The sequence below is a fragment of the Oreochromis niloticus genome, linkage group LG15, assembly GCF_001858045.2.
Source record: "Oreochromis niloticus isolate F11D_XX linkage group LG15, O_niloticus_UMD_NMBU, whole genome shotgun sequence".
Lineage (NCBI taxonomy): Eukaryota > Metazoa > Chordata > Actinopteri > Cichliformes > Cichlidae > Oreochromis > Oreochromis niloticus.
The window spans coordinates 16,750,388-16,772,112 of NC_031980.2; the positions used below are offsets into that span (position 1 = coordinate 16,750,388).

The window sequence follows — 21,725 nt, forward strand, 5'->3', positions numbered from 1 at the left end:
TTCTCCGGTAACGCAACTCCTGCAGAAAGCACCCACAGACACACAACAGAGTTAGTGGCAAGAATTTCTTTGACCTTTTAAACACAGACAAAATGAGATGTGTTTAATCTCTGTTTGCAGCATCGGTAGACAGTTTTCAGATTACAAAAGAGTGGTTTACATATCCTTCAGTAATGTATTAAAATATAATAAAGACTACTTCAAGTAGAGGGACATAGATGTTTCACTTCTTGGCAGGGAAAGTAGGGTTTTTTTTATTATTATTTTCTTTCACCTACTGTATCCAAGGAATGAGGCAGGGAATACCATGGACAGGCTTCCAGTCTATTGTTGAGCCATTCATTAATCACCATTTAACCTAACCTCCATGTCCTAGGATTCTGGGTGGAAGCTGCATGCAAACCCCACATAGAAACACCTAAGCTGGCCACTGACCCTCTCGCTGGAGGAAAGAAAAAGTAAAAACAAAAATGCAGAGGCAACTTTTCTATACTTGGATGACACGGGGAGCATGTGACAAACAGTCTATTTAACAGAGTTTGCATTCATTTCGAGTCCAGCAGACAAATGTAACCCCAATGTGTAAAAACACTCTGTTTGTTATGCTGTTTGATTTTGGACATACGGTTGATCAGTGAGTTGAAAGACAGTTAAATCACAGAGACTAAAATATACCTTAAGATACTGCTATCTATGCATTTTTAAGTTTTTTTCACCATCCTTAGATCACTAGAGAAACTGAATCTGATATTTGAGTCAGCGGAGTGGCTCCCCAATGAAGCCTCTATTCTTACAGACACTGCGCAAATGATCGGCAATTGTATCCTCAACACCATCTTAGGCGAGGGTGGAGGGGATGGGTGGATGCATCAGTCCTTATGTTGCCTCCCTGCTGCTTTCATGTTGTAACTGGATGCATGGGATGTCTCTGTTCTCCAGAGACCATCTGGATGTGTTTGTGTGTGTGTATTGCCACAGCAGATGGATTACCACTCCTCTTTTTCTGAATACAGTCCATTCACAGGTGGGATCTAAAACAAGCCCTTTGAAAGAAAGTCCAGATCCAATAACTACCACTGCAGGTAGAGGACACACTGAGATGCACAAAGCCAGAATTCTGACACACTCTCCATCTGTATGGTGATCAGATCTTGCATTACATCAACCTTGTATCAATCAGTACAAATCTTTAGTATGCCTTTGTGCACAGCAATTCTCCTAAACTGTAGATTTTTGTATTCTGCGTTTTGTTTTGTTTTTTAACTGAAGGGCTAAATTTCGTACTTAGTGGGTAGAATTACAATCATATTCCCAGCTGATAAGATACACTGGTTAAACTGCTTCATCTGCTACATTTTCTAAGAGCCTACTGGGAAAATTTTGACTGCCATAAGTACACATGTTCAGACTTCTTCAGCTGAGGACAGTCCTGGATGGAGAAGTCACTGGATGAGTGATGAAATGCTTGCCCCACTGAAAACGCTACGTCCAGATGAACAGAATCAGCTTTTTGGAATTATGTGTACTCTAAATTTTCTGGAGGTTTCATATTGCTCCTGTTAAATAAAAAAAAAGAAAGAAGTAAAACTGGTTTCTGTTCTTGTTGTTATCCTATTAAAATTCTGAAAGCTCTTTATATTTACCCTGAAAACATCAGTGAATTTTCTGATTGGATCAAGGGGTCTATGATATATCAGGTACAAATGAAATCACTTCAAGATGTCCTGCCCTTCTGCCCTCAGCTCCTAAACAATTAGGTCATAACCCTGGATTAACATGCCATTGTGCTTTGAGGAAGAGCAGAAGAGGAACTGCATGGTCCAAAGTGATAAACAGACTTCCATAGGGACCAGGTGAATACCCATAACCTGTTTCAACTTTAGAGAGATAATATCAAGCAGGCCATAAATGATTAACTGCTCTTTTTTGCAGTCCGTTGAGTTCTTGTGCACGTGTACTGGCCTTATCAGTGAGGTAAATTTACAAGGCTCTGGGATTTCCCGGCTAGGATGGTTTAAAGCGAGCCTCTGCTTCTAGTACCTCCATACCTGGAAGGAGTCAAATAGGAAAATGTTATCTGCTATGTTAAAACTGACTCTAAGGAATCTGAACAACATGCCATATTTCACTTTAGCCTTTTAACCAGCAGTATTTCGATCATCTGAGCATCATATCTTATCTCTCAGTACAGGGGAAGTGAAAGAGACGGGTTCAGGGGGATTAAGGACTAAACCCCTTCAGCTTTTTCTTCTCAAAATCTCTCTCATTGTTGACGGTGGTTACCTTGCTGAAAAAACACTAAATAAAAGGGAGCTTCGATCTGTTCTAGACTTGCCAAATGTCTTAATAACTAAAAGATAAAATTAAGTTTCTTGGAAGCTGCTAAGAAGTGTGTCAAGGTTAAGTTGCTTGTTCATGTTGCAAAGCATGACCAAGCAAATCGAGGGATACATTATGCAAGGAGATTAACTTGCACAACTGGTTAACATCGTTAACACAGGCGTTTCCTTTGTAGACCATTCACAAAAGTGTGTGTGTGCTCATATCTTAGCTGGTGTGGACCGTTTCCCTGTTCATCCGGTGTTACTGTAGTCCAACTATGCTTTTCCAGTTAGTTTGGAAATGTCTGTCACTTTTCCAATTCTTTGAACAGTAAATATGTCAAACAAGCCAGCATGGGCTGTCTGAAATGTGAGCTCTCTGTACGAGAACACAGAAATGCATGCGGTACTGTCACTGGAGCAGAACATAAGGGTGTGAAAGAGGTACGCCTTGGTGTCAGCGGTGGCTAAAAGTGGGCTTTTATCGCAGCGGAAATGCACCCTTTCCACACACTTGCTGGCTTGCTCAGCCATGGGAAATGAAGGGAAAAAAACTGGGAACTTAAGGTCACCGAGGCACAAAGCTTTTTTGACCTCATACCGATTCATGCTTCAGAGATTACACGAAAAATGTAATCTTGCAGCAATGTATGAAAAATGTATCCTAAGTTTGGATTTCTTAAGTCAGTTAATTTGATATGGAAAACGTCAAGTATCAAATTAGCTTGGTGTCTAAGTAGTTCTAATGGAAGAACCAGTTCAACTGTAGGCTACATAAACTGCTGTTAACAGTACTTAAAACTGCAAATCCCTGCAAACTACTTCCTTTTTTGGAACCTGTCTGTATGCCAAGGTTCCACATATGCATACTATGATTTTGGTTTAAATCCAATTGTCATGTTTCAAATAGCTGCACAAAGCTTTCTAGTCCTGGATTGTCTGTTGCAGATTAAGAAATTATTTTCACTGAAGTAAAGTTGAAATGAGCTCAAATTAATATATCAGTTGGTTTAAGTGTACTATAAAAAAAACTGGCTCAAGGTTGCAGAGCTTATTTTGTCTGCTAACTCGTCAGTCAGGCTCTGGAGAGTTTCCTTTGGCAAACATGCTTGGCGTTGTCCTCACTTCTGTTTGTTTAGGACAGGTTGCTGCAGTGTCTTCAGACGCTTTATCCTAGCAATGCTTATCTCAGCTCTGCAACATCAAAAAAAAGCAACCATAATTTCCTCCATTTGCCATACGATATCTTTGCTCAGTAGGTTTTACGTAGGCTACTGTTACACTGGACACACTGGTCAGCAGGTGTCACATATTGTTAACATGTAAACGTGGATAGTTTAGAGTTAGCCTCAGGATAGGGTGGCAGACTTTTTGGGATATTAAATATCATTCAAGCAGACATGTAAGTCCCAAATCATTAAAGATTTACTAACATTTTTAAAATGAATAGCTCATCCTTGCTAATGCCAGGTTGGACCCACTTTTTCCTTTCTTACTACCTTACTTGAGCCTATTCTTGGGAAGGAAACATTCTCAGGGATTTAGGTCTGCACTGACATGTGAGCATCACACAGTTTCTGCAGATTTATCAGCTGCACATCCTTGATGTAAAAACTCCCGTTCCACCACATCCCAAAGGTGCTCTACTGGGTTAGGTAACTGCAGAGGCCGTTTGAGGACAGTGAACTCATCGTCATGTTCAAGACACCAATTTGAGATGATGTGAGCTTTGTGAAAAGATGTGTGATGCTGCTGGAAGCAGCTAAGAGAAGATGGGTACACTGTACTATCCCCCACACCATTTCACCACCAGCACCATTGATATAAGACAGGATGGATCCATCCTTTCATGCCAAATTCAGGCCAAATTCAGGCCCTGCCATTCAAATGTTGCAGGAGAAACTGAGACTCATCAGACCAGGCAATGTTTTTCCAATCTCTCATTATGCAAGTTTAGAGAGCCCATGTGAACTGTAGCTTTAGTTTCCTAGCTGGCATCCAGTCTAGTCTTTTGCTGCTGTAGTAGATCTGCTTCAAGGCTTAACATGTTGTGTGTTCAGAGATCCTCTTCTGCATACCTTGAATGAAAAGACTAGTTATTTGAGTTACTTTTGCCTTCCTGTCAGCTGAAAGTAGCCTGGTCAGTCTCCTCTAACCTCACCTGTTGAACTGCCACTCATTGATTATTTTCACTTTTTTAGACCGCTCCATAGCGTAGTGGTTTATATATTTGTCTGAGAAGTAAAAGGACTCCACTAAGAGCCTGAGAAGATAGATGGTTCCCTCAGAGATTATGTCAGGAGGGCCATTAACTACAAAAATCTGCAAAATGAAATACGCTACCCTGTGACAACCCCTTGAGAGTAGCTGAAAGTAACTTATTCTCTGTAAACCCTAGAGATGGATGTGTCGATCACCAACATCCATGGCACCTTCAGAGTCACTTCAATCACCATTCTTCCTCATTCCACTGTGCAGTTTAAACTTCAGCACGCCCTCTTGATCAGACCTGTGTGCTTAGTTTTTAATTACAATTTGCTGATTTTCTAATAGATAATGAATATCTTGGTCACAAACTAGTATGGTAGTATTTATTTGTATTCTTAGAATATTATTGAGTTTTATGTTGTTGTGACACAGCTCATACCATACGTGATCACTTATACTGGTACTATGTAAGCCTGAGTGGCTGATAACGTTGTACATGTCAAGATAGTTTATTTTCATGGCTGAACTCACAAGCATTTGGCAATATGTTCTTTGAACACAAGTGTGCTGGAAAAGCTGGATTTCTCAGCTAGCTTTGGTACACTGGATACGGTAGTTTCCCCGTTCCTATCTTGAAAGTTTAAAGTACGGGTGAGATGTTCTTTCAGCCGATATAAGCAGATAAACTGTACCTAAAACACTTTTTTTTTCATTTGGGTGCTGTGGGAAGGTATGATAACATTACTTCTGTAAACGAATGAGTTATTTTATCTCCACTGACAAATGCTACCTTCTTAAAATGACCTCTTAAAAGTGCAGATAATTCAGATAATGCCCTCACTTGAATTCAAACCTCAATTATGCTTGTGCTACTGCACACACCGATCAGCTACAACACTATAACCAATGATAGGCAAAATGAATAACACTGATCTTACTGATACAGTATGGTCTGTATGATAAACTTCCCCTTGCATTCATATGACATGTAATAAGCCCATTTGGTTTAAAGTATTGTCATTGCATATGAAGAAAGAAAGGAGCATAAGGTTCTTGGAGCACCACTGTCGATTTTAAAACAAGCAGTCGATATGTTATTGTTAATTCAAGGGCCTCACAGCCATTACAGCCATTTTTATACACAATCCTCCGTTTTCAGATGCTCAGACTTATATTGGACATTTGGCTGACAAGTACATTCATGGCCAGGTGAGGCTTGTTCCTGTTATTTCATGACAAATGAAGCAGACTTAATATCTAAAGTTAATCCAAGGTGTTGATTTTCACTGAGATGTCAGTGCAATCCAAGAAGGTTATCATTAAGATGAAAAGCTAAATAAAGTAGCCATCAAAAACCTTTGGAGTGGCAAAATCAACAACCTGGTACTTTCTTAAAAAGACTAAATGCACTGACCAACTCTGCAACACTAGAAGGCCTAAAAGATCTTTTAGTACCCTGATTATAACACTTAGACCTGAAAGTGAATGGCAGTGAATCCATGGCTAAGGAAAAACAGTCTCACAACATCTAATTAAATCAAGTACACCTTCGAGGAGGTAGTCTAGAGAGACGCCTTCATGAATGGAAACGCAGAGGCTTTGACTGCAAGGTGTAAACCACTGTTTCTGCTGAAGAACAAAAAGACCAGAGTAGATTTTGACAGAAGACAAATCTAAAAGAGCCAGCACAGTTCTGGAAAAAAAGTCTTTGGACTGATTAAATCAAGATTATGTAGTACCACAGCGATAGGAGGAGAAATAAGTCATGATGCTGATGAGCTGTAGTGTACAGTGCAGATGAAACTGAAGGCAGAATGACTCACAGCCAAGCAGCAACTGAAGGTGGCCACATTAAAGGTCACTTCAGAGATACTGAAGCGAGAAACCTGACTTACACTGACTAGAAAAATATACACTATATGGTCTTTTACAAGGTCAGGTTAGTTTGCTTTGGAGCAACTAAATTCTTCAACCTTTTCTGACATGCATGTAGTGGAATAAAGCATAGATTAGATCAAAAAGAAAATAAGTCATTATTTCACAGAGAATAATGAAACTATAAAAACTACAGTAGATAAAACAACAACAAAAAACAAGGGACCTTGAAAACCAGAAAGGACAAAGCCATCAAGGTGATCGTTAAGTTCTGAACCTAAACTGCCTCTCTAAATAGGAATATTGCAGTTATTGATGCCAGTTAAGTAGGTCAAGGGGGAAAGGTTGTGGCCACGAAACAAGTTTGGTCAGTGAAGGCTGAACTCTAGAGGTCACAAATGGAGGTCTTTAATCATTCAAAGTCCCCTTTAAAGACATAAGTTTGAATAAATCCACAAGGGAAATAAACTGCTATTAAATAGTAGTGTTTATGGTCCATGTGGACCGACCTGTATAATATTCCTCTGAGATGCAGCCATCTGCACTGTAGAAATCACAGACCTCACTAAGTATTTGGAATTCACTCTCCTCCGACCAAGGTAACGAAGCTACCCACCTCTATTAAAAAACCGAAAACATCAGCAAATGAACATCATCTTCGTAGCCATTAGAGCTTGATGAAAAACAGCACGCCTCAACCTTGACCCAAGCCACCTCCACCACCCCCGCCAAACACCACCACCGCACACACACACACACACACAGAGTCCCCGAAAGATGCTTAAAGATAAAAGAGAATCGACCCGTCAGCCGTATGTACAGAGACTGGAGATCTGAAAGGAGAAAAGCCATGAAAAATGGATGAGAGAAGAAATCCACTTCACCTCCCCCCTGGAGGCTGGCAAACCCCCCACAGCGCTCCCACTCATAATCCTTTCTCCTCCTGCACACACACACTCCTCTCCCTGCGCCTCACACACATGCATGTGGTGTATGCAAACAGGAAGACACGGTAGGCACACACACCGCCTCAGGTCCTCGGTAGGTGTTAGAATTCATCAGTTTGGTGCTAATATTAGTCTTTTATAACATTATAGATGTTATCCGTGACTGATGTGATAAAGCGAGGCTTCATGAATCTTAAATTTATTGATTTTTTTCCTCTTGTTTGGATTCAATTCAGAATGCGTGTTTTTTCCTCCCTTTTTGATCAATTTTATAAAAAAAGACTAAATGTATTAAGAATCCTTGAGCTTAAAGATATGCTGAACAAATTGCATTAGTCACACATTTAATGGAGAGACTCATATTAGTGAATCATAAAGGTCTAAATGCTTTCACAGGCGAATTTCTACTGTGACATGAAAACAGGTCTGGCTATTGAAGTGCTGAATATGGGAATAAAAGCATTTCTAATATATGCTTTTAATGCAAGAAATTGATTATGAATAACCTTCATATATAGAGGACTTTAACAGGTAAATCTAAAGCCACATCTATCTATTAGGCTTTACTCTAGGGCTCTCTGCTAAACATTAACACCAGCATCCTAATAGCAATGCAAACATGCTGGTCACTGCCTTAGTTTAGCAACACCAAAAACCAATAAGACCGGTAGCAACAGTCCTTTCATCCATCCATCTTCCTCTGCTTACCTAGGGTCATGGGGCTGTCTGGACCCTATGCCAGCTGTCAGAGAACGAGAGCACGGTGCATCCCGGGCAGGTCGTTAGCTCCAGTATTCAGTAAAAAAGCAAATTATTGGCTGTAGTTTGAAACTTTATGGATCCCAGAGGGGAAAATTAGTGTTTGCTTCATTGGCAAAATATCCCAAAACCACAAATACCACTCTCATGATTCCTTTTAAACAGTGCAGACATTGAGTCATTAGGTTTAGGGTACCGCGCAAGAATTTTTAAGCAACCAAAAGTTTAAATACTGTATTTTGAGCCTGCATCACGTTTTTTTGGGCCGACCACATGCTGAACCATTATCTTTCTCCCAGCATGGAACATGCACGCTCTTACACATTGCTCCTTTGCCACCCAAGACTATTTACTTATCCAACTTAAGGCACTAACATGTACTTGTGACAGCGTGTGAAATGTTCCAGTCAAAGCGACTGCGGTGGCTTAGGATATCGGCGGCCTCCTTCAAGGCCTATCTGACAGGTTGGCAGGCGCCTGATGAGGAGGAGACAGTGACATGAAAGGAGGCTGAAGGCTGCTGTCACGTACATTTTGAGTGGCAGCTTATCCTGGTAGCGTGGTAAATGTCTACCTGAGCCTGTAGAATTGTTGTCATAGTTTTTGGCCAGTTTATCTGGGTACTCGTGGCAGTGAATACTGCCATTGTTTAACGGAGCAATGTTAGGCTTGAAACAGAGATGTTAGTTTTCTTTAAATACCTCCTATCTATGACCCATGCAGTTAATGTTGCAGTCAAAAACATCCAATCCTGTTAATATGAATGCATATCTTATTTAAAACCTGACATGATTATAGTATTTAGCAAAATAACAAATAAAGGGGCTGCTAAACTACTGGATATCGGGAGCTTTAACCTACAAAATCACACTCATGCTAAGGTGTGGCTCATAGTACTGAAGAATAACAATATGTGGACACTCTGGCTCAATTGGGTCGAAGATGAGGAAGTTGTAAAAGTGTAAATTAGCATTAGATTAAAGGAGAATTCATTCTTAGTTGTGGGTGAATAACTGGAACGGTTAAAGAGGGAGCCTTTTCACAGCAGCCTTTTTCACAGCAGGCGCTTTCGGTTTCGGAGTGAGCAGACGCTGCTTGCAGCTTGCCTATTAGAAGTTACCTTAACTCACTTCTTCAATGCAGGAAGAAAGAAAAATCAAAAGAGCTTGAACATGCTTTGAGAAATGATTATCGCTGTGCTTATAATGGGCTTATAAAGCATGGAAAAACACTGGTAAGGACTGACCATCTGTCAGGGAAGACCAGATCACCTGAGTGCACTGTCAGGTGATGCAGGTATCCCAAACATCTGTTTCTGTGAGCATGTATGCCTCTGTGTACAATCTGAGAGAAGAGGAGTCATTTTAAATGACCAAACGCGCTTGCTGCTGTTGTTGCGTTCTTCGATGGGGGGTCACCTCCACCCCTCGTGGAGTATAAAGGCAGTGGAATGAGCTGAGGACAAGCCAGTTCATTAAGTCAATAAGGCAGAGGTTTTGTTGTGGATTTCTGTGGTCAAATCAAATAGCAATGAGATGCAGCAGAGAACAGAGAAGCAAAGGAAACAAGAGAAAAGGTATGATGGGAAATGCTGCACCAACAGTAGGGTTGTGTTTTTAACTTAAGATCCACGCAACATCTAAAAAATATTGAAAAAATTCGAACATGATTTCATATTTTGAAAGTTGACGAGTGTTGCATAGACAGTAGAGGGCGCTCTAAACTGCAATTGGTGGACTGAAAAGTGTTGCGTTGTATGGAGTATTTTTTTCCTTCCTTTTTTTTTAACCTTTAATCGCAGTTAATGCTCCAGAAATGTTTATGATTAGATTAAATACATTAGCACCTCTTTATTTCTCCATATCACTCCAATAACGGTGTTAGTGGCAACAATTTTAAGCATTATTAGATAGAATCAAAAGAAACCACGTGAAAAGAAAATGAAACTGTACTGTAAATTAATCAAGTAATCCCCGTAAATTAACGCCAAACATTTAGCACACTTGTAGGGCTTTATTTTTTATTTTTAACTTTAGGAGCAAATCATTTTTTTAATGTGCCTTCTGCCATCGGGCGTCACTTCATTCAAACACCCATCCAAATTTGTCTCTGGGCCTAATTAAGACTGTAATTAAAAGCACAGCAGCGCCGATAAGTTCCTAATTTGACATAGGCTAATGACCATGCTCATTATAATATCTTTGCGGCTGCGTTTAATTAAAGTCGACCCCTGCTTTGTTTGCACGCTGTAATGCGGTTTGTCTAAATGAAGCTCAATAGAAAGCCAGTACAATTCAAGTTTTGGGAGGAGGAGGAGGTGGAGGAGGATTGAAGTGGGGGTTATTATACTATTGTCCGCCCCTTAATCCGGTTGGCTCAGAGACTGCCCGCAGGCCAATTTGTAAGTGGTTTGCGGAGCTGCCAATCAAAGCAGACATCCTCTCCTCAGGCTGTGGCAACGAAACATCTCAGTTGCTGTGTGGAGAGATTTGACGGAGGGACGCTGCTGTACATGGACCATCACTGCGCCTGCAATCCGCCGCCTGTTCACACACACGCATGTAATGCCTCGGTGAAATCTGGACGTACACGTTGGAGACGACACGCGTGTGAATATTCTATCTTTGCATGTATGGAGAGGAGGAACTAGTCGCCGGGTCCGCGGCTGTTTGTCTTTTTTTTTTTTAATCGTCCCCCCCTCCCCACCTCCACACATATCACTCTAATTAGTCGGAGGCATGTGGAATCTCACCAGGATTAGGAATTGCTTCCCAATAGTGTGCCTGCTGTTGACGTTATGGACGGAGGTAAGAGGGTGTTTTTAATAAATAATTTATTTATTACTCATATTTAATTTTGCTCCGTATAATTAAAAAAATGTTTCAAATTAAAATTAAAAAGTTGGTGGGCGTGGGGAGATGCGTTGGCTCTCCGGCGACGCATATTCGCGTCACATTAATCGATAATTGAATTACGTAGCCGTCAGTTGTGGAGCATGTGATCGTGTTACCATGACAAGTGTAAGGAATTGATACAGGCTACTCTCCATTTTGGTTTAATGCTGACTCCTTTATGTGAATTTTTTCATCTTCTTGAGGGGAGAGAATTAGGCCTGAACCAAACAAGTTGTAAGTTGGATTGCATCAATTGGCTGCTGCAGCGGTTAATTCGCTCCCGTCTGAGAGTAACCTGATTGTCTAAAATCCCAGCATGCAAACTATACGCTGTTCACGTGCTCCATTCATGATGCAGAAAAATATTGTGGCACATCCACCCAATCTCCAAAACCTCTATACCGTTTTAAATGGAGAGTAAGACACAGATTTGGCCACTTCCATATTTTTTTTTACGCACCAGAATAAGATGTAAAATTATGCTGTAATCTCTCCACAAGAGCCTATATGTAGTTCTCTCTATTAAAAAAAAATGTATATACGTTGGTTGTAGGTGTCCCAGTCAACCGGCTATTTCGAGCTGCAGCTGATCTCCGTGGAGAATCAAAACGGCGAGTTGGCGGACGGGGAGTGCTGCGACGGTCCCCGGAGCTCCCAGGACCTGAGCTGCACTCAAGACGAGTGCGACACTTACTTCAAAGTGTGCCTGAAGGAATATCAGATGGAGGTGGCCACCACTGGCTCCTGCACGTTCGGAGCTGAATCTACGCAAGTTGTCGGTGGAAATACGTTTTCTCTTGAGGGCGCCAACAATAACCCGAATAAAGTCCACAATGCTGGCAGGATTGTGATCCCCTTCCAGTTTGCTTGGCCGGTGAGTGATTTCTCTTGCTCCAGTTAAGCCTTTCTTCACCCCCTCTTCAGACAGTGCATCATTTTGAACCCGGTTTAAAATGTAGGGCGGGTTTGGGTCCCCCCCCCCCCTTGTTACATGTACCCGCGGGCACACCTGCAGAAACTCGTGGGTAGAAAACGCTCTCGTATTCTGTATAAATGAGGTTTTCCCCAGCAGCACCTACCTGGAGAAAAGTTCATATTTTCAAAATAAGATCCACCAGATTTAAAAAAAAAAAAAAAAAAATACTACAGCTAACAGTTGCTTCCAAATTTAGTTGACAGTCAGTTATTTTGTTGATCAGTTCATCTAGAGCTTATTTATCAAAGGTCTGATCAACACATCAGAAGCTGAAACCCCCAAGTTGATTTTTTTCTTTTTGAAAGTGAGTAAAATTTTTGACCCATTATGAAAACGATTGCAGATTACCTTTAACTTTTGAGCAGCTATATCAACAATTGCTTGTTGTGGCTCAAATTGAAGCGATTCTCCTTTATACTGTTAAGACTGGAGGCAAGAACCTGTAAAGGAGTCGCAGTTGGAATAGATTTAAAGCAGTGATCCAAATTTTGTAGCATCTCCCACCTCCTCTCTGTCTTATTACAGAGAAGCTAGACCTCATTAAAGGGGGTGCTTAGCAGCATCCTGTCCTTATGAGAACTGACACACATCGGGGCTAAATGATTGCATGCTTCACAAGGATCCGATTGCAGTTACAGTGTTTCGCAGTGTCAACTGGGTCATCTTTTAAAGTTGCCCTGATATATGAGGATTGGCTTTGTTCCAGGCCACCAGCTTGCACCTGTCAAGGCCGTGATGGGGTGATTACTCTGAAATGCTTTGATATGTAGATCGTGGCGGATGGGGAGTGTTTCTGCTTTTATGGAGAAATGGTTGTTACGCTTTTTACATCAGCAAATTGCTGATTTTAAAGTCAAATCAATTTATTGAGCCTTAGCTCGTTAACTTAAAGGTTGAACCTTATTGTTTGCTACTCACAGATTTGTGGGGTGATTGTTGGTGTGTGGGAGTGAAAACTCCTACTTTCACGCATAGCAACATTCAACAGCCAAGTTTTACAGGTGTAGGAGAGTGAGGGGATGCAGCCTGGTTGTAGGTGCTGGTTGGATGAATTCTGTAATACAATAATGAATGTGTTACATTATGCTCCAAGTTTGAAATGTGCGTTCAGTTGGAGTGAATGATGCCTTTGGGCAGTAGCGCGGTGTGCACTTCTGGCTGGTTCTGACAACTCTCCGCCCCTCTTCAGCACCCAGGAGCCTCCTCTCATGCTGTGCTTGCCAGGTGGCCCCTTGTGGTCCTTCCAGGCCAGTTAACCTCATTTCCCTCCAGAGAAGTGATAGCTGATAAAGGGTCAATTTTACTGTTTGAGGTTTTTATGATAAAGAGTGCTTTCCTTTGGACACTCTAATATCAAGCACTGTTTTCACACAGCTTCGAACACCTAAAGGTGTTCTTTACTATTAAGTAGCCAGTGGAGCTCAATACGCGAATGCAGATGTCTGACACAGTTGGAGTAGACGTTAAAAAGTCTTTAGGGGGATGTTTTGGGCCAAAGGAACTGTACTGCACATTATTGGCTGCTGTTTAGACCTGGATGTGTGTGCTGTCTTTGGAACTGCAGCTGAGAAAAGTTATCAAAGGATGGATGGCAAAATCGGCAGCAGTTTCCTAACTGAGTGCTTCAGGTTTTATGATGATAAACTAAATGAACTTAAGTTAAAAATCTACTCTTTAAAGTACAAGTGGTTGACCAATAGTGAAATAACAGCTGCATTTACTTACTTACTTTATTTATTTACTTACTTTTTAGGTTCAGAGGTAATGAAAATGCCTTTTTTTTTTGTTTGTTTTTTAACTTTTCACTGAATCTGAAGCAAAACGTTGTGCTCTACACTTGAATTCATCTGTCTTTACCCGTCTTCTGTCACATCATTGCTTAAACATCAGTAAGCCAGTGACAGCTGGTTGGAAGCTACGACTGGCCATATGTTAGACTCCCTGCCCAGTGTTGTAGAGGTGATGTTGTATTCCTTAGATCATGAGCCGTTTTAGTCGATTCTTGGCGTGTCTTATAGACATTTTATTCTGTTCCTGGCGCCAATTACTGGTTTGCACCTCATTTTAGTGGACCTGAATAATAATACGTCTACCACCTGGAGCAGGCGTGGGCAATTAATTTTCCCATATTAACCTGAGAAAATGGGCCTGTTGTGGAGGACTGCACCAATACGCTTCTGAAGAGATAAAATTAACAGTGAGCAGTGAGTTCAGCTTATTGTTGAAGTCTCTGCTCACTGTGAGTTCAACAATAAGGGCCCGTTTTCTCATGTGGCCCCTTGGGAACCTTAATTGCCCACTCGGGTACCTGGAGGTGTTCTTCATTTGAATTGATCCGACAAAGGGATTTTCTGTACCATGGAAAGGATTCCGGGATAATCAACAGCTTTTGTGCAAATTGCCCAAAGCTATGTTAATTGCCTTTGATCCTTTGAAAAGGATGGAGCACCATATTTATTAACGACTTAAAATGCCTGAAATCTTTCCTCAAACTGAGGCAGTCTGCTGTGTCCAAAATGACTTGATAAAAGGCTAAAAGACCAAAAAAGTCAATGTCTATCAATATATATTCGCCATCAAGTCATATTTCATCTGAGTCAAGTATTCCTTCGAGTCCAACTCAGACTTCATATGGACTAACTAGATGGTTCATATCTCATAAAATATGAACTACTGAGGATCTCAACAACTTGAGGCAGAGGTGAAGAGGGCTGTTCTGGTGTGCCGTACTTCTGTTAAGTGCCCGGCTGATAACGTCGCAGTATTCCAGTGCCAGATGTCACAACAAGTCTTCGGGGTCACTGGCTGTGGCCTTGTTTCTTTCCTCACTGAAGAAACAAAGATGTAGTGTACTATTGGCTGTGTCATCTGGTCAACTGCCCATTTCGAGCCACATGAAAACCAGCGAGGACTGGACTCTTCTGTCATCTTGAATCAGGCTTGAGCAGAATGAATGATTTTATTCCGGCTCCCAATTTTGATCCTTATCAGATGTTGATGTCAACAGTACAAATTCTGCTTGCGTTGCCTTTTTTGAAGATAATAAATGTTCTTGTTCATACTTAAACATACACTTAAATAGTCTTACACTTTCTTATGAAAGCGGAAATTTGAATCCTAGGATCTTGGCTATGCAAGTCTGTGCGTCATTTAGGTTGATCGAATAATGGTTATACTGCTGCTAAAAACACTAAGTTTCAAATAAACCATTCACCTAAGCATTGACTTCTCAAATTGACCCGAAATCCTGAGCTGTGAGAATCCCACTTGATGCCATAGTTTTCTCAAATTGCTCTTCAAATCTGAAAGGGAACATTTAATCTCAGTCTTGTGTAGAGCACTCAGGCTGTAACAAAAAAAAGTCATCATGTATTACTGGAGACTATTGTCTCCACAGAAATAGCGATTCTATATATCATAGCTTCTTGTTTCTTCTGTTCTTCTATCATCACACCAGTATGATTCAGCTGCTAATGGCTGATTTTTATCTATTCTCTGGAATTCTCCCAGTGATTCTCTATCTTGTTGTTCTCTTGACAGCTTGCCAGTAAAAAGACTGATTACTGATGCCACCTCTGAGCTCAGCCTCCACTTTTTTCCCTCTCTCTTTCTTCAGTCCTAAATTTACTGCTTCTACTCTCGTGGCTTTAAATCTTTTTGTTAGACCGACATTCATATTGTAATTAGGATGTCACCAGAACCAATACTTAGAACTTTTGATTCAGATATTCTGACAACACGATGGTGTTCTTCTTCATTACCGTGGGTACCGTGTGCAGCATATCTGCCACTACAATTCTTGTGGAACTGAAGGGGGCAGCATATGTCTACAAGTGTTCCAGTCTGTCCTTACATGCTGAAGAAGAAAGACGTCCATAAGCACGCAAAAAACAGCACATGGAAGATTGCGACTAGTACAACTGCTGCGATGTGTCCACCCTAACTTGCGGATAAGAAAGGCAGTAAAACCAGTATCCAAGTGATACTGTCCAGCTTTTTAGACAAAGGGAGGAAATCCTTTAAATTTAGTGAAGGAACTGTCCATAGACCAGATCTGTCCAAAGAATTCGAGGGGGAATGGGTTTCAATGCAACATCTTCTTAAAATATTATTTTTCTTAGGAAATATTGCTATTTTGTTTGAGATAGCTGGCCTTGCAGCTGAAAAATCAACTGTGTTACCAATGCTAACGTTCCATCTCGTAATGTTAGTAGGCAACGCAGGAGCCATCCTAGTGTTTCAGACTGTGTCCTGTCAATAAAATATAATAACCTTCGGAGGGACTCTGCCTAGAGCTGCTGCTACTCCACATCAAAAAGACCCAGCTGAGGTGGTTCAGGCGTTCGACCAGGATGAGCGCCTCCTGCATGAGGTGTTCTAAGCATGTCCTACCAGAATAAGGCCTCGGGGTAGACCCAGGACATCTTGCATCTTTTGGCTGGCCTGGGAACACCACTTCCATGTTCACTTGAATAAGCTGGAGGACGAGGGACAGGGAGGTCTCAGCTTCTCTGCTTAGGCTGCTGCCTCTGCAAGCCAGCGTCAGAAAAAGGATTGATGGATAAAAATTTATTTCCCATAGAAATCTATATCAGTCTTGTTATTTATTTATTTATTTATTTATTTATTAATTAATTAATTAATTATTATTATTTTTTTGTAATCGCATCTATCGCCATCTGGTGGCCTTCGAATAGAATGCAGGTTTTTCCACATAGAATTCCGAATGCACCGAATTGGTTTCATTTGTCCAACCTGGAAACGAAATCTACCACATCTTTGTTAGACATTGCTTTGTGTTTGGCTATTATCACCCATCTTGTCTGTAAATTACTGAACATTACAGTGATGGAGCTGCTCTGATTGGAGGTTCTTGACTTGGGTCCCAGTTGATTATGCGCAGACTGGGCCAAGGGGAAAAAAGGGGAACAGACTCAATGATGGTTAATCAGGGTTAGGCTAGTCATTTCCCTGTGTTTCCATTATTTAGGGCAGACTAGGTTAATCACTGATTTTCTTAATCTTGGCCTTAGGCTTATTTTTAATCTTTCTATTTGCTCATTAAAATAAAAACAGTGTTCATGTTTAATAAAGCCCACGGACCTTATGCAATGAAGATTCACATGCTCCAGCTCGCAGCTGAGCTGACCAAGTTACGGCCTTGTTTGGCCACTCTTATTGAGTTTCCTTTTTGTTGGCTCATGCTGCGTGCGCACTTCTGGAGAGCAAGTGAAAGAGAGAGCCACGTCTTACTTCCATTTGAACACTAATGAAATTGCCGGTGGAATTTCTTTTCCTATCTTTCTCTCATCCTCCCCGCCCTCAAGTGACATCAGCCGGACGTCCGTTTGATGTGAGCCTGCCTGTAACTCTATCTGCTCCAGGCTTTGACATGTATCAAGACTCCATCCTCACTCTGCTAGTAAATGGATGTAGGGAGGTAGTTTAAACTGTACTGGGATCTACACCACGCATCAGCGTCATTAAAATGCTTAAACTACATATCTCTTAAAATAGTTTTTCCTAGAATAAAGAGTTTTTAAACACTCTGACCCATCTATGATAAAGGGATAGTGAGTGTGCTACAGGTTGGTTTATTTGGTCTGCCGCTCACGCACTCCCTTAATGTGGAGTTGGTCTCATGTGGCTGATTTATTTCAACTGTGAGCAGATTTCATTCACAATTAAATGACATCTTAACTTAGCCATACCTGCTAAATTTTATTTTACATTACTCTTTTCTGGAGCAAACATAAATTATTGGAATTCCTGTTTTGTGCTGCTGTTGAGAATAAAAGTACAAAAACTCGACTGACTCCTAGAAGATGGTCAAGGACACAGTCCACGACTCAATCCTTGTGCTCATATCAAGTAAGGAATTATACATCCCAGCATAAAGATGCACATTGTGGGATACTAGGTAGTAATTGTGTTAAAGTATGCTTTGCACACATTTGACAAGTGTGAAGTACTTGCATGATGAATGGAAAATGCTCCTGACCCGTTACAAGAGTAAAACTCCGTAGCAGACAAAACCTTCTGACATAGAGCTCTTAATTTTTATTTTATGTCTTATAAACGTCAGCAAATTTGAGCTTGAGCAGCGGAAAATGTTCTTGAGTATCATCGCATTTCTCAGACAAGCAGACAAGGACTCTTATTGATGCATCTGAATATGAGAATGAAGCAGAGCATTTCAGTGCTTTAGTGATGCACTTTGGCTCATGTAATGTAGGTCTTTCCTCCTTCCTCCCCTCTCTGGCTGAGGCGGCAGCTATATTTTTTTTTTCAACGCGCATGCACACACACACATGCAGAGAGAGAGAGGCTAATGCAGGCTGCCATGGTTAACCACACCTGATACGGAGCGTGTCAGAGCTGTTGCTAGGAGACGGCTGCATAGGCCTCTAGTAAACAATTATCTTTCCTCTGTGTGGCTCCCTCCCCCATCCATCCTCCTCTGGTCCCAGGGCTGGTCTGTGGAAAGCTACTCACATGAGTCTCACCTGTGATTCAGCATTGTTCTGTATTGATTATACAATTAGCCACTCGCGCTGAACTCCCAAGGTGACATAATGGGACGTAAGAGAGCCTTTCTTTTTTTTTCTTTTTTTTTTTTTTAAGAAGTGGTGATTAAGATGTGGTATCCTACAGTTTTATTACTTTTATCTTTGCATGTTCCTGTAGGCTTTACTGCAGAATGAGATTTCTTTTTTTTCCTGAAATGGTTATCCATCTTCTTCCCATTTATTAAATAATTCGTTTACATCTTTGTTTAATGCATTTATCAGGCAGTAGCTCCACACTTTGGGTTCTGACTTAGCAGACTGACTTAAACAGTAGTCCAAAGGTTCTATGCTTCTGACTGATGGGGGCTTCAGTGAACTGTGATGAACTTGGTTTACTCCTAGATTATCATGAAATCCTCACTAATAAGTGGATCATTTCTGTCTTTACAGCTCTTGAAGTTAAGTGCGATTGCAGATGAAATCTTTGGACATTTATTGGAGTTTCACATTAACGCTCTTTGACTCGTGTCTCAAATGGTAATCAAACATCTCCTAATGAGCTCGTAAATATCATGTTCTTCTCTGTGTGCTTGTCAAAAAAAGAGAGGCGTGAGAAGAAAATGATCACTTCGGCCTCTTTTACTGGTTGCTTTCCAGCACATTTCTGTAAATCTGGACTTGCCCGTCAAGTTTAACAGATATCCGCAGTGTTGTGTTGCTCATCAACAAAGATGCGGTGTAGCGTGGACTGCGTGGTCTGGAGAGCTGCCCTGTGGAAGCCCACGTGGACTAAGTTGTCTTCGTCATATGATTCGGACTGTTTTTTAGTATTTAACGGGTCTGTGTTGATGTCAGGAATCAGGGAGACGGGATTTCCTCTGAGAACATTTTGTTTTTCTCGTGCTGTGATTGCACACAAGTACAGTGTGTACAAGTGAGGAAAGTAACAGCTTCTCTGTAGTTAATGGCGGCTGTCTTACGCAGTGCCTCAGGGAGGGAATTTTAGCCTTTTGAAAAATAACTTTTTGGTAAATATTTTGAGTTAGAGAATAAGCTGTTGCTTCTATAGTTTTAGGATTCATTTGTACTTTTTGTGCCACCTTGCTCCCGTGACTTACTATTTATTTTGGACTTATTACCGAGAGCCAAAACGCACCAATGACCTTTTTGTTCTGCCCTGCTTACTTGGATAGCTTACTTGCTTGTCCAAACATGTTTGGAGGTTTTAATGTTGCACATTATGACGTACATAAAGAGAAAGTTTTCCACAATTTGGTGACGCATCTTTTGGAATACATTTCAAAAAAAAAAATTGTATCAAGTTTCCTATAACTTCAGAGGAACTCGAAAGTTATTAATGTCAGATGGCCACTTTTGTTTATAACATAAACATAGCATTATCGCTAAGTCTTGGTGACTGAAAGTAATGCTTCTGTTTTATTGTAAAAACGGTCATCACAATTAACTGTTGGCTTTGGATATTGATAAGTCGACTAAAAATAAACAGTAAAGATCAAGTTTGTTTTTAAAAGGAGCAAAATCTCTCACAGCTGTTTTCATCAACACTGGTAAAAATGTTGCAGATAGGTATTTTAAGAAGATGTGACACATCCTGTTTCCACACTGTATGAAAATAAGCTCATTATTTTTCTTCGGCGTAAACCGTATTATAACCAAACCACTGCACTGTGAATGCCCTGCCAAAGCCCATGTGGTTTTGTCATGTTTGAATGTGTAAGCAACCCATTCAAATGGGCTATAAGTTGCCATTGAGCCATTTCCTATAGGGTCTTGAGGAACACCTTATGCAAACATAACCAGAGGCAAATTGACGCACAAAATTTGAAATTGCATCTGCTTGGTCCAACATGCAGATTCTTGGAATCTTGTCATTTTTAAATGGTAAAGGTTTCAGATTTCATTGATTTAAGTAGAAGAGGGAAAATGATAAATGAAGAAAATGGCGAGATTTAGCACAGTGAATCTGTTCTACAGTGTACCTGCTGTATTTTATAACATCTTCTGTGTACTTCCTTAGCTCAACTACATCCATTATGGATGTAAGTTTACTATCTAAACGTTTTTTTTGTTTTTTGTTTTTTTTTTTGTCTTTTAAACAGTTTATCAGTGTATGTAACGTTGGTAACTGAAGGATTTTTGTTTTTAAAAAAATCCTGTCTAGAAGGGGACTGCATGTGCTCTTTTGTTGTGATCTCACAGGTATTGAGGGTGTATTCATGAACATGTTTAAGAGGCTGGTCTGAGTACTCTCTTGTGGATCTGAGCTCATGGGACAGATGGGGAAAACTCCACTGTTTACGTCTGCAGTATCTCTGCTCAAAATGAAACTGATGCGTTTTCGGATTTACTGTAAATGTGCAGTGCACCTGCCCCACCCCAGTGTGTGGGGGGTTTTTTGTAATTTTTTTTTTTTTTTTTTTTTTAAATGTTGCTAAAGATCAATGATATATTTGGTGTGTTTCACATTTAAAACACTGCAGCAAAAGCACTGTCTGGTATATCGTCAGTCCATTTGGTAGCCAGTGTTCATATTAACAGAGGAAGAAGTGCAATTGGTTTAAATTAAGTAAAAGGGGGGTGTGACACCTTGATAAAGGTGTTGTGCTTGATCTACAGATGTAGGCTCAAAGTTACACCTGAAAAGGCTCACAAGCACTGCTGTATGACATCAACTGAACTCCTCCATTACAGGTGAAGGTCTTACATGTGTTTTTCTGGTGGAAACCTTATAAATCATATCGTATCACAATTTCTTTTCCAGTATTTTCACCACATACTTTAAAAGTCATTATGTCTCTTATTGTAAAAAACCTTGCTTAAGTAGGTTGCACAGTGAAGTGCATGTCTACGAATGCTGCGCATATGTTAGTTGTGTAACCCTGTTGTACAGTAAGTTGTGTGTCTGCACATGTGTATTTCCATGGTCACTCTGCATTGAAGCGTGTTGTTGTGGCCCACTACATCCCCTGCCTCTTGTTAAATGAATGGTGTGCAGGTGCGAGAGGCTCCTTGTGGGGGTAATTAAAGCATGTCATTACATGGGCAGTTAAATTGTCACTGTTCTGTTGAACTTGTTTGAAATGATAATGGGGCTATGCTGGAGGCGGTCCTGTGTTGCACTCCAGTCAGGAGCCCTGTTGCTTTGGATCAGGAATTAGCCTGTTAATGTTTCTGAAGCACGCTTATTTCTGTAGTACCTCTTAGACCTCTGAAGG

The 21,725-nt window shown here is 40.7% G+C and overlaps 1 protein-coding gene across 2 annotated transcripts in view; it reads left to right on the plus strand.

Moving 5' to 3' along the window:
* Positions 1-10,459: 10,459 nt before the first annotated feature.
* jag2b (jagged canonical Notch ligand 2b) overlaps positions 10,460-21,725 on the plus strand; it is a 43,594-nt gene continuing 32,328 nt past the window's right edge. For both annotated transcript variants that reach the window (XM_003446258.5, XM_005475079.4), the window contains exons 1-2: positions 10,460-10,917; positions 11,558-11,878. In XM_003446258.5, coding sequence (XP_003446306.1) covers positions 10,849-10,917; positions 11,558-11,878 — 390 coding nt within the window. In that variant the 5' untranslated portion in view covers positions 10,460-10,848. The remainder of the gene's footprint in view (positions 10,918-11,557; positions 11,879-21,725) is intronic.